At 41.4% G+C, this 13,738-nt stretch overlaps 1 protein-coding gene across 1 annotated transcript in view; it reads right to left on the bottom strand.

Moving 5' to 3' along the window:
* MCCC2 (methylcrotonoyl-CoA carboxylase 2) overlaps window positions 1–13,738 on the bottom strand; it is a 73,412-nt gene that overhangs the window by 18,738 nt on the left and 40,936 nt on the right. Inside the window, exons 7-10 of the mRNA XM_030322606.2 lie at window positions 13,558–13,671; window positions 6,611–6,675; window positions 1,528–1,627; window positions 1,321–1,416 (exon numbers count right to left, since the gene is read on the bottom strand). Coding sequence (XP_030178466.1) covers window positions 1,321–1,416; window positions 1,528–1,627; window positions 6,611–6,675; window positions 13,558–13,671 — 375 coding nt within the window. The remainder of the gene's footprint in view (window positions 1–1,320; window positions 1,417–1,527; window positions 1,628–6,610; window positions 6,676–13,557; window positions 13,672–13,738) is intronic.

The raw sequence follows: 13,738 nt of genomic DNA, 5'->3' as shown, positions 1-13,738 counted from the left end.
TTTCACTTTAGATGCATGGTTGATACCCTGAAGTCATTCTGGGCCCTGGTTTTACACTGCGTGGTCAGAGCAACAGCACCATGTTACAAAGCAGAGAAGCAGAGAGACTATAAGGGCTGCACGCTGGACTGAGAGCTCCAGGAGCTGCTCAAAAGTATCAGCTGAGGGTCAGGGATTCAACCACAAAGCATGGGATAGGCTCAGAGTCGGGAGACTTAGCCTCCAACCTAAGGGATCAATAGGACTTGCATGTCCTGGAGGGAGTCTCAGTTCTTGCCTCTGCAAAGGTGGGACAAGGTTGTGAGGATGTGATGAACCTAAGAAAATAGTGCTGAGAGGAAGACCCAGCCCTGATTCCTGGCTCTACAGCTGAGAAACCAGAGTCACAGCCTGGCTACCTCAAGTCCTCTGAGCCTCACTTTTCTCATCCGGTTTAAAGAAAAACAAAAAGATAAGGGGAGCCCTCTTACACCACTGGTGGGAATGCAAACTGGTGCAGGCACTCTGGAGAACAGCATGGAGGTTCCTCAAAAAAATTAAAAGTAAAATCACCCTATAACCAAGCAATTGTACTACTAGGTATTTATCCAAAGGATACAAAAATACTGATTTGAGGGGCACAGGCACCCCGATGTTGACAGCAATATTATCAACAATAGATAAGATACAGAGAGAGCCCAAATGTTCATCAACTGCTAAATGGATATAGTCAAGGGGAAAACTAAGGCACAGAATCTGATAGTAAGATAATTTCCTAATTTGAAAAAAAAGATAATTCCCTAATTTAAAAAATATTCTGTCAGATAGCAAACAAAATAAAAGACTACATGCTATACGCAAGCACTAAAAATTGTCAATCTAGACCAAAGAAGACCATGTCAACAATCTGTAACCATAGCAACAGCTTCAACTGTAATCAAAAGTCTAATCTCTGCTAATGTCATATTGATTTAAAACGGTACGTTTTTTTCCTTTCAACAACTTACTGACATTGCATCCACTTCCCAAAATCAGAACACTAAAAAGAAACAGCTGAAAATTATGAAGTTACCTACATCATTCCTAAGTTCCACAGGAATAATGAGTCCTATTTTTGAACAAAGCAAGTTTCATCATTGTGCAATGAAAACTTCCCAACCATTAAGAGGATTTTAATCCCCCTCTCTCTTCTAGTAAGAGATCTTTCCCTTATATGTCACTCCCTACTGAGATCTACAGTAGGCTCTAAGGCACCAACCTATCTAAACAGATTGCAGCCTTACAAATGGATATAATGAGATTGACAGCATGGTTTATAGCTCACAGTTCCACTCCACACACCTCTCGGATATCAAAGTTCCTCTTAAGGTTAGTGCCAACTATTCCATACAATTCATCAGCAGGAAACAAAGGATCTTCAGAAGGCTCAATGGAAACCTGCAGAAATATAAAACAACCACATCAACCTGTTAAAAGACATTATTCAGGGTAACATAAGTCAAAATGCTTTTCAATAAAATAAAAAACAGAAGAACATAACCAACTCACATCCAATTTCTTCTGATAATTTAGATTCCTCACAATCTTCCTAGTTATGTGAAGGGCATGAGTATCATCCAAAGCATAGTAGTCGGATACTCCAGACTTTCTACAGAGTAAAGCACACTAAAATAATCAGAACAGGGAAAAGGAAAAGAAGTATCTTAAACCCCAAATATCTTCTCTCACTTAAGGATAGCATCATTTCACTTCCAAAATACTTCAATACATGTCATCTAATTTGATTCTCACAATGGCCGTGGCAGAACGGTATTATCCTTATTTCACAAACAGGAAAAACTGAGGTATACTTAAATTAAGTACCTTGCCCTAGGACCAGCAGTAGCTGTATAAGAATCCACACCTTCTATTTCTTAATCTTGACCTTCTTCTACTAGACCAGAGAGCCTTGCTGATGAGGACTTCTATTTAATGCTCGTCCCATGCACCTCGAACAAAGCTGTATATGATTAAAGTTCAACAACCACAGATGGCATAATGTAGTCCATAACAACAAAGTGTTTGTCACTAACTAACTAAGCTCCTAACAAAGATGCCAACTATGGTCTCTCATTTCAGAGAGACAGCTAAGGAGCACCTTACAAAGTTACACCCTAAGAGTAAGCTGCTATAGGTAACATACAAAGGCTTGAAGACCCTGTCCCTTGGATCAATGGTAAAACTGGGTATTGATAATAGAAGTGTGATAAGGGCCACTGAAGTTCCCATTCAATTTCAAGTTCGGTGTGAATGATGCATGGGCTTGCTCTATTAGTTTTATTCTGATTAGATGGCTTGTTATCTCACAGGTAGATATACTATGACTCTGTAATATAATATTAAAAATAACTGCAGGGGCACCTAGCTGGCTCAGTCAGTGGAGCATGTGACTCTTGATCTGGGGGTATTAAGTTCAAGCCTCACGTTGAATGGAGAGATTACTTAAAAATAAAATCTTTTAAAAAATAAATAAATAAGGGGTGCCTGGGTAGCTCAGTCGGTTAAGTGTCCAACTTTTGATTTTGGCTCAGGTCACAACCTCACCTCTACCCTACTCTACCCTGGCAGTGCAGAGCCTGCTTGGTATTCTCTCTCCCTCTCTCTGTGCCCCTCCCCTGCTCTCTTTCAAAATAAATACATAAACTTAAAAAAAAAATTTTAAACTAACTAAAATGATGATAAACACAGACAAAAATATGTACCTGAAAAAAATAAAATTTTTCTTCATTTTATGAGTAAGGACTAATCTGCTGCAACTAAACTGTGATGATTGTGATGTCCTATCTAGGGAAAAATGCCAAACCCTTGATAGATATTTCTTAGAAATGGGTTCTCACGGTGGTTTCAGGGCACTCTCTACCTCTGGACTGGGTGTTTATAAATGAGCATAGAGACCGTGTTTAGTCCTACAGCCCCACACACGCTGCAAATACTAGACCCTTCAGTTTTTTTAACTTAATATGACATTTTACAACTAACCATATCTTTTAAATGCTTCATACATAATGCCAGCTATAATTGCTGACTTCTAGCTGCACTGTAATAATTCAGTAAGCAAACAGCAGCAGAAGGAACTACTTCCAAATCAGTAAATATTTAAAATAAAATGCTTTCTTTTCAAAACTGCCTAGTATTCATGAAAACAGCAGGAAAGGGAAACCTTTGATGAGACACTATATTATGAAAGTCTTTATGTCAAATTAACTCCTCAGGATGACTAATCAAAGAGGTTTAAATATGGATTTACAAAGAGGCACCTGGGTGGCTCAGTCGGTTAAGCATCTGACTTTGGCTCAGGTCATGATCTCGTGGTTTGTGGGTTCGAGCCCTGCGTCGGGCTCTGTGCTGACAGCTCAGAGCCTGGAGCCTGCTTCGGATTCTGTGTCTCCTCTCTATCTGCCCCCCCCCCCCCACTTGTGCTCTGTTTCTCTCTCAAAAACAAATAAACATTAGAAATTTTTTTAAATATATGTATTTACAAAGACAGAGAAAACCCAAAGCGATCTATTACACCGTTAAAAAAACAAAAACCAAGCCATCACCGCTTAATCATTATCCCATGATTTTAAACAGTTTATTATTAGTAATAATAGCTAGTAGCAATAGGGTGCTTAGCAGGCTTCAGGCACTGCTAGGAGGTGGGAACTATTATTATCTTCATTTACACATGAAGACATGAGGCTCAGGGAAGTACGTAGTTGGTCCAGTCACAACAGCAGTAAGTAAGGCAAACAGAAGATGAATTCTGGAACCTACAGCCCAACTTGGCATACTGCCTACAGTGTTTATGGGCACCAGATAACTTTTTTTAAATCAAAAAAATTTTTACACTACTGCTCGTCCAATGATATCTTCATTTCCTTCTCCCGTTAAGCAACCACAAACAGTGGCAGTCCACCTTATATTCCACCCACCTGTTCCACTGGCGTGCTCCTCCCTCCCGGCTGCCTGCCACGGCCTCCCTCCCTCCTCCTCCCACACCAACGTCTGCCTGCAACGGCCCATGCTATCGATCAGAGAGGACCACAGCAAGTCCGCTTACACGCATGTGCTCACTGTAAAGAAACGAGTGCCCTGTTCCACGCATGCAGAACACACAACTTAGGTGTCCTAAGCACAACACCGCTCCCTTAACCACTCCTCCTATTGCCTCTAGTTGGAAAGCTGGAAGCAAGCTAGCATATTCATTTTGTAATTGCTTTTTAGCTCTTTGGTTTCTCTTATCTACGTTATGAAATTATTAATCCTGAGGGGAGAGACCAGGCCTGAAATTTTTCTGTATTACTCACAACACTGAGTGCCATCAATCTAACCACAGTAAGCTCTCAGTGAGAAGGGAATGAAGGAAAAACTGAGGCAAATGTAGCTCCTTTCCCCAACTTTTCTTAAGGCGCAGTGGTGCTATTGACAGGAAAGTAGAAATGCTGTACCTGTCTTGTTTCTCCTACCTACTAGACTGCTCCCGTAGCCTCCTGCCTCTCTGGATTTGAGGTCTGGCAGCACAAAGAGGGGTTCATGCACCTGCCAAGCCAGGGAGCTTGATGACGAAGTCTACCTGCAATTTATACCTGGCTTCTTTAGGGTATGGTCCTGGGCCCTCTTCTTTATCTACCCCCATCTTGGGGTGAGCTAGCTCAACTAGTCCCATGGGTTTAAATTCTACTTCTATGTTGACAACTCCCAATTAAAGATCTCCAGCGCTGATCTGCGGAGCAGACTCTTATCAATTAACTGCCTGCTCAGCCAGCATCCCTACTTGGATGTCTCAAGCGCCTCTAACTTACCCAGTCCAAGAGGAATACCCGATCCCCCTGCCCCATCCTCAGATCTCCTCCTCCTCCTCCCATCTTCCCTGTCTCAGGAATGAAACCATGTCAAGTTATCACCTATGTTACCCCACTTTCCTACACCCCTTATATGACGTCCATCAGCAAGTCCCTCAGTTCTGTCTCAAGGAAGCTTGAACCCGGTCACTTCCCCTACGTGCATGACCACCATAGCCACCAGCATCTCTCACCTATACTGCTGATAAAACCCCCCGAATTGGTCCCTCAGGTAGACTCATGCCAAATCCCTACATGTTCTCTGTTTTACAGCCAGGGGGAGTTTTTCTGATGAAATATTTCATAATAGCATATCTCTCCTTAAAGTTCTCCTTAAAGAACTCCTTAAAGTTCTCTTTAAAAAAAAGTCCAAATTCTTTAATGACAGGTTATGATATACAACAACAAAAATAGTGGCAGTTAACATTTATAGGTACTTACTTCAGGTACTATTTCAAGCAATTTATATGTATCATCTCAATCCTCACAAAACTCTAGGAGGTAGACAGTCTTCTTAGCCCTGAACTGTAACCCGAAATGACTAGACCAGTGACATGATGGAGCCAGCTCACGACTGACTCACAAGAGCCAAATGTGTGCACCTCTTCCTGATTCCACACTCAGTGGTGTCCTCTCAGGACCTTGCAATCAGCCTCAGTGGAATAATTTACACCAGGGGCATTGGCAGGTGCCACAAAGTAGGGCTTTTGCCCCCCCACCCCCCACCCAGAGAACCAGCTGTTATGCACTTACTGCTGTTGAGAGTTTAGCTAAGCTACCTCATGGTAGATGGCTGCCTCAGCATCTACTTCGTTTGACTGAGTGGCCTGCAGGAACCTTAAACTCACTCCAGCACGCTCATGCGAGCACATGCTCTGGACAGCAGCCACAGAGCACAAGCACGTGTAAGTCCTGATATGACTCCCCCAGCGACCCTCGTGATCAACAGTCTCCCTGCCTCCCAGCTCCTTCCTGCATGCCTTATGTGCTCCTTAAAGAAGACTCATATGGAACTGAACGAAACTCCCATCTTTGGGTTTGAATGGACTAAACTAGCCCTAGACTGGGAACCCCAAAGTGCTCCAACATGGACCCTAAGAAAAACATGTGCCCAGGTTCTGCCTCTGTCTGCGCTATGCCAACAGCTCCCAGCGTGGTCCCTCGAGGCATGCCGTGTACTTCTTCCAGGTTCTGTGAGTAATACACTTGTCCATTTCAATTTCTCTCGTGGTCTGTTGTTGAATCACAGCTCACCATCCAGCACATTGTGCTCCACTTAACAAATATTAATTTCACAAAGTCTTAATGCCTGCACGGCACTGGGTTAGATCCACCTCCTATATGCCCTTCCTATACTTCTTTGTGGACCTTATCACATGTACACATTTATATCATTTTTTGGCAATTACTTATCACCCACCTCCCTAAGATGTTAATAAGCTCTCTGAGGTCAAAGACAATGTCTACCTTATTATCTTGAATACCTGTAACAGTGTCTGGCACATAACCAGTGCTTGATGGATGTTTGTTAAAGAAATGAGAAACCTGTCTCTCCAGTCTTTCTAGGCTACAACGGAAAAGCTGATGTTCTAGCTTAGAAATGCAGCTCTACAGTTCAAAGAACTGAACCTTAAAACAGCAGCTCAAGAACCAATGGACTGTGGTCAGATCTGGCAAGTTTAACTCTTAGAAAAAATAATTAAACTTTCTCTTAAACAGACAAACAGGCAACAGTGAATCCTGGAAAGAAACAACGGCCTCTGTTTCACCTGCAGTGCAGATCGGCACCTCCAAGATCCTCAGCTGAGACCTCTTCTCCAGTCGCGGCTTTAACCTACAGCAGCGATAAAAGACAGGGGTGAGTTTTGCCCATTGGAGAAATACGAATGCTTACCTACCATGCAAGTCTTCTAACCTGACTATGGCTAACACTCTTTCTTCCACAGAGCTAATATTCTGTTTTCTTATTCTACCCACCTAGCAAACCTGCATAAAATGGTCTCTAGTCTACAGATGAAAAATCTGAACCCAGAGTCACCAGAAAATTTCCTCACAGCCCCTGAGCAAGTGACAGAACCTGAGTTGAATCGAGGTATTTCTGGCCTGAGAAAGCCCACTCTCCTTCTCCTTCTCCTATGCATGTCAAAGCATTTGTGTCTGTGCATATGCTGTTCCCATTACCTGAGCTCCCTGCTCTCTGTCACGTACCTGAGGAATCCCCCTTCATTCTTTAGACCCCAGCTGCTCTATGTGGATTCTCCTGACCTGTCCAGGCCTCTTCATCATTAAGGAGTCTCCACAGCAATTAAAAGAACAATGCTTGTTCATCTGTGGTCCAAGAATACTCCACATACACCTCCAACAGGGCACCTATCAGATCGTATGTCAATAATCTGCACATGTCTCTATTGTCTTCTCTATACTGTGAGTTCCTTGATAACAGGAACTGTGATGTATTTGTCTTTGAATGCTCAATAAATTTAATGAATTAATGCCATTTTTGGCTATCCTGAAAAATTCCAGTAACTATCACAAACTCTTCAAGGTACAATACCTTTAAGATGGCAAAAAAAAAGTCTAAGATTAACCATATCTAAGATTCAGCAGAATATGACCAAAAAGAAAGAAGCTCAAGTAATAAATTACGAATGACTTAATTACAGCCTGAGAAATTCTAACAGAAAAAAAAAAAAAAAGAAAAATTATTTAGTGCTAAACGCCAACCTGATCCCTTAGGAATTGCTTATTGATTCCTACCTGTTTGGGTTGACTGATTTCTTTTTCTTCAAATAGAAACATGTTTTTATTAGAATAATGAATATTTATCTAAACTGCAACGTAGCAAGGACTTACTCCCTACCTCAGAAGCTCTGTCTTGGCTTAGTCAGTTAAGCATCCGACTCTTGGTATTGGCTCAGGTCATGATCTCACAGTTTGTGGGATCGGGCCCTGTGTCAGGATCTTCAATGATAGCATGGGATTCTCTCTCTTCCTCTCCCTCTGCCTCACCCTGCTCATGCTCCCACACTATCTCTCTCTCAAAATAAATAAATAAACATTAAAAAAAAAAGGCTCTGTCTTAAATAAAATATTATTGCACAGGGAAAAGTAACTAAAATTTTCACCTCCAATTATTCCACCCACAGGACTAAATTCTTGGTTCTCTTCTTCCCAAAATATTCATTGTAAAATAGCATTCAGCCCAGACAATAACTAATTATAAGAGGTGTCTGGATATTTAAAGTTGCAAAAAAGGAATAAACAACCATTATGCTCTATTTACTTATTTCCAGGGTTCTGACTAATATCAACTGATAAAATAAGGATTCGTCATTGGTTAATATTTACTGAACACCCACCCACAACATGTCGGATACTGTGACAGGTGCAAAGATGATAAAAATCAAAAACAGCTCAATCTACTAAACATGAAGTTCAGAAGACCGAAGAACAAAAAGATCCTTCAAAAATTGGTCTTATTATTATGCATTTTTCCAGCCACTTTAAGTGACTAAAAGCTATAGCAACGCGACCCCACATTATGCACAAAATCTTTTTCAATTTTCAGAAAAACAAGTGTCAAAATTTAGAACCCTGAAGCGGATGAGGCTGCTGCTTTTTTTTTTTTTTTTAAACCTGTAACCATGTCTTTCAGTGGGAGACTACAGATCAGAGTCGAGTTGTCTAAGAGAACTGCTGACTTTGGCTGCCTCATTGCTCCTGGCTGAGGCACAGGGTAAATCTGAACCCACCGACTGAAGGACACTGCAACTGCACATTAGACAAAGCTTTCTCTTAAAAACAGCTAGTGTTCTTCCAGTATTCTCATGCTGCCTAAAGTCCCAAAAAGGTGTCAGTCCCATCTTTACTCATTCTTTAAGGAAAAACACATACGAACTACTGAAAGTGTATACCCTTCACTAGACAAAGGTAAATTTTGAATGAATTCTCTCCTCTCATTACCCAACAATAGGTATCATATATAACTAGAAAAATATTAAAGAATAATTGATATCAGAAGCCTTTTGAATAATGACTTCAGGCTTTTATTACATATAAAATGGAAGCTCTTCAGGCTTACCGGATCCTCAATAAAATTTATTAAAAATGAACACAACCATTTGGAAAATACACGTTTTTCACATCAAAGCAAGCATAAGCTGTTTTCAACATACTTTTTAAAATAAATTTGTGTTACTATTCCAAAACCAAAGATGATTTTTTTTACCGAATTTTAAAGCAATAAACTTACTCTCTGAGATAGAATTCACATACCACAAAATTCACACCTGAAGAATAAAATTCAGTGTTTTTTAGTGTATTCACAAGAACGTGGAACCATCAACACCACCTAATTCTAGAAGTTTCATCACTCCCTAATGAAAGCCCATAGTCATTACAGACACTCCCCATTCTACCCTCCTCTTGGTCTCTGGCAACGACTAATCTATTTTCTGTCTCTACATATTTGCTTATTCTAAATATTTCATAGAAGCAGAATTACACAATGCTTTTCCTTTTGTGTCTGACATAATGCTTTCATGGTTTATGTTGTAGCATATGTCAGAACTTACTCCTTCTTATGGCTGAATAATATTCTATTATATGGATATCACAGTTCTAGAATATCCTTGACATTCTTCCTCTTACCTAATAACATTATTAGAATTCATTTAAATAATGGGACATTTTTCTAAGATGTAGTAATCACCTGTGTCTTCACCTACCCTCCCTTTATCCCTCTGAAGTCTGGGACCAGACTGTGACACAAGCACAGCAGAGTGAAGACAGCATTACTGAACAACACTGGAATGGAGCTGATCAAAGAGGGAATGGGGAAGAGTCTAGGATTACGTAATCCACTCCTCAGTCCTGCATCACAGGCAAGTGACCGGTAATGGTGTGCAGGAGCCCCCTCGCCGAAGGGCCCTGTGCTTTAGGGCTTAATGCTCAGTAGTTACCTATTGGAATTCTAATTTTATTTATTTATTTTTGAGAGAGAGAGAGAGAGAGAGAGAGAGACAGAGAGAGAGAGAGAGAATATGCACATGAGCAGGAGAGGGAAGAGAAGAGAGAATCTTTCAACGTTTTTTTTTTTTTTTTTGGGGGGACAGAGAGAGACAGTGCATGAACGGGGGAGGGGTAGAGAGAGAGGGAGACACAGAATCGGAAACAGGCTCCAGGCTCTGAGCCATCAGCCCAGAGCCCGACGCGGGGCTCGAACTCGCGGACCGCGAGATCGTGACCTGGCTGAAGTCGGACGCTTAACCGACTGCGCCACCCAGGCGCCCCCAGAGAAGAGAGAATCTTAAGTAGGTCCCACGACCGTGAGATCATGACATCACCTGAAATCAAGATTCAGACGCTTAACCAACTGAGCCACCCAGGTGCCCCAGATTTTCTAATTTTATCTTTGAATTTGTGTTCTGTAAATGAACAGTGATGGGGCTTATGTGCTGAGGTTCAGAACTCTTGCCTGGTCTGCCTCCCCCCACCTCGGTGGAAAGGGTTCTTGGCTCCCTGCTTCCCTGCCAACTGATACCTGGGCACTGGGCTCTGCCCTATCTGCTCTTCCCTGCCCCCGCATGGCAACTGTTACACCTGCCCCCAGTGGGGGCCTGGTATGGGCACAGGGAGGATCAGGGGTCAGGCATGCACCCCCTGGCATCTCAGGGTGGAGCACAGCAGCACCGGCACGATCCTGGGCTGGCAGTGCTGAGGTGTATTCTCTAGCAGATGACTCAGTGGAGGTGGGAGCTAGGGGACAGCCTTTTGCCTCTGCCCATTTGGATACCAAACACATCCTAGAGCAGAGGCTGTATACCCTTGGAGGTCATATGTCCATCAGGAGTTGAATGGTGGGCCCACTGGAAGCACGAGTGCCAGGGAAAGGGTGTATTCCATGTTGGAGAGAACATGTCCTTAAATAGCAAATAAAAAACACCGTGACAGGTAAAGGTACGACAGAAGGAAAATGTTTTATATTTTAGTACCTTTAACAGTATTTTTTCTTCCTTTTTGAACAAGGGGTCCTGTATCTTCATTTTGCACTGAGGTCTGCAAATTATATAGCTGGCCCTACAAGTGATTCATAAAGATTGCTAGTATTAGAAATTTAGAGCACCTCTCATAGCTATTCTACATTGTTCCTTTTTATAAAAACTTAACCTTTTTGAAAAGTAATATTTTCACAAGGCTCAGAGAGCTAAAGATCTCAAAATGTTTATGTGCAGGAAAAAAAAAGTCAAAAGTGTCTCTCCCACCCCGTTCCATCTCCTCTGCATTTAAACTATGTTTACTGTATCTTTTCTAGAGTTTCTATATGCATACACATTATATGCATATACATGCATTATATATATGCATAAATGTATAACTTCCCCATTTTACAAAAAGTGGACATATGTGCAAGCACCTTGCTATTTTTTTTCACCTAACAATTTATCGGCTTGTTACTGACCCTGAGTCAAACAGCACTGCAACTTATGTAAAAGAAAAAATAAGTAAGGCACCGGGTGGCTTGGTCACTTATATCTCTGACTCCTGATTTGGGCTCAGGTCATGATATCACGGTTTGTGAGTTTGAGCCGCTTGTCAGGCTCCACGCTGACAATATGGAGCCTGTATGGGATTCTCTCTCTCTCCCTAGATCTCTCTGCCCCTTCCCCACTCTCTCTCTCTCTAAAAAAGGTGTGCTCAAGAAATTCATGTTGACTGAATTGACTCAAAAAAAAAAAAAAAGAAAAAAGAAGTAAAAGTTTATTTCATCAGCTATTCAACAAATGATCCTGTGCCAATTGTGTATGTACATACAAAACAATGTCAGACTCCTTCCTTAAATCCTACCCACATGAACTCAAAATGGATTACAAACCTAAAACAGCTAACACTATAAAACTGAGAAGAAACTGATGTATTAAATCTCCATGATCTTGCAATATAGGCAAAGCCATCACATATATGACACCGAGAGCACAAGCAAAAAGAGAAAAGCAATACATAAAGTGGACTTGATCAAAATTAAAACTGTGCATGCTTCAAAGGAAGATACCATTAAGAAAGTGAAGACAATCCATAGAGAGAAAATATGTGCAAATCACATATCTGAAAAGAGACTTGTATACCGAACGTATAAAGAATTCTTACAACTCAATAAAGACAACCCAATTTTACAAATGGGCAAAGGATCTTGGGGCGCCTGGGTGGCTCAGCTGGTTAAGCGTCCAAATGTTGGTTTCAGCTCAGGTCATGATCTCACGGTTCATGAGTTCAAGCCCCACTTTGGACTCTGCGCTGACAGGGCAGAGCCTGCTTGGATTCTCTCTCTGCCCCTCCCCCATGTGCATGTTCTCTCTCTCAAAATAAACTTAAAAAAAAATAATAAAAGAATGGGCAAAGGATCTGAATAGACATTTCTCCAAAGAAGATACACAAATGACCAGCAAGTACATGAATGATGTTCAATATCATTAACCATTAGAGAAATGCAAATCAAAACCTCAATGAGGTACCATCCACTAGGATGGCTATCATCAAACACATACACAATAACAACTGTTGGCAAGGAAATGTAAAAATCAGAACCCTCACACACTGCTGCCAGGCATATAAAATATGCTCTGGACAGGTTGGTATTTCCTCAAAATGTTAACCTCAGAGTTACCATGTGACCTAGCAACTGTACTCAAAGGTATATAACCACTATAAAGGGAAACATAACCATACAAAAGCCTGGATGTGGGGGCGCCCGTGTGGCTCAGTCAGTTAAGCGTCAGCTCAGGTCATAATCTCACAGTTCGTGGGCTGGAGCCCTGTGTCGGGCTCCATGCTCACAGCACACAGCCTGCTCAGGATTCTCTCTGTCCCTCTCTGCCCCTCCCCTGCTCATATGTGTGTATGTGCTCGCGCTCGCTCTCTCTCTCTCTCAAAATAATAAACTTAAAAGAACCTGGATGTGAATGTGCATGGTAGCATTATTCATAATACGCAAAAACTGGAAACAACCCACATGACTATCAGCTGATAAATGGATAAACAAAATGCAGCCTATCCATACAATGAAATATTATTCAGCAATAAAAAGAAATGATTTCTCAAAAAATTAAACACAAAATTATCACATGCTCCGGCAATTCCACTTCTGAGCATATACCCAAAAGAAATGAAAGCATGAAACTCAAATATATTTGTATACTCATGTTCACAGTAGCATTATTCACAACACCCTCAAGTGGAAGCAACCCAAAAGTCCACTGATGGATGACTGAATAAACAAAATGGTATATACATGCAATGGACTATTACTCAGCCTTAAAAAGGAAGTTCTGACATATGCAACAACATAGTGAATCTTTACTTACTTATCCTAAGTAAAATATGCCAGTCACAAAAGGATACATACTGTATGACTGTACTCGTACAAGGTATCTACAGCAGTCAAACTCATAGAAAAAGTAGAACTGGAGTAGCCAGGGACAGTGGAGGTTGGGGAGAATAGGGAGTTAGTGTTTAATGGGTACAGATTTTCAGTTAGAGCAGATGAGATACTGCTGGAGGTGGATGGGGGTGATGGTTGCACAACAAAGTGAATACACTTAACACCACAAAACTGTGTCTTTAAAAATGGTTAGAATGGTAAAATTCATATTATGTATATTTTACTTCAATCAATCAATCAATCAATCAATCAATCAATCAATCAAAACTATGTTCTTACCAACGGGGGTCCTCCCAAGAAAATGGTGCCCTGCTTGCGTACAATGATGTTTTCATCAGCCATTGCAGGCACATAAGCACCACCTGCCGTACAGGAGCCCATGACCACCGCTATCTGCAATCCAAGCAGACAAGAAACCCCTGAGGTAAGGCTCAAACAGTTAATTATAGTCTCTGGATCT

The sequence above is a fragment of the Lynx canadensis genome, chromosome A1 (genome assembly GCF_007474595.2).
Source record: "Lynx canadensis isolate LIC74 chromosome A1, mLynCan4.pri.v2, whole genome shotgun sequence".
Classification (NCBI taxonomy): domain Eukaryota; kingdom Metazoa; phylum Chordata; class Mammalia; order Carnivora; family Felidae; genus Lynx; species Lynx canadensis.
The sequence above is the reverse complement of the archived record's forward strand: the minus strand, read 5'-3'. Positions and strand labels throughout refer to the sequence as shown.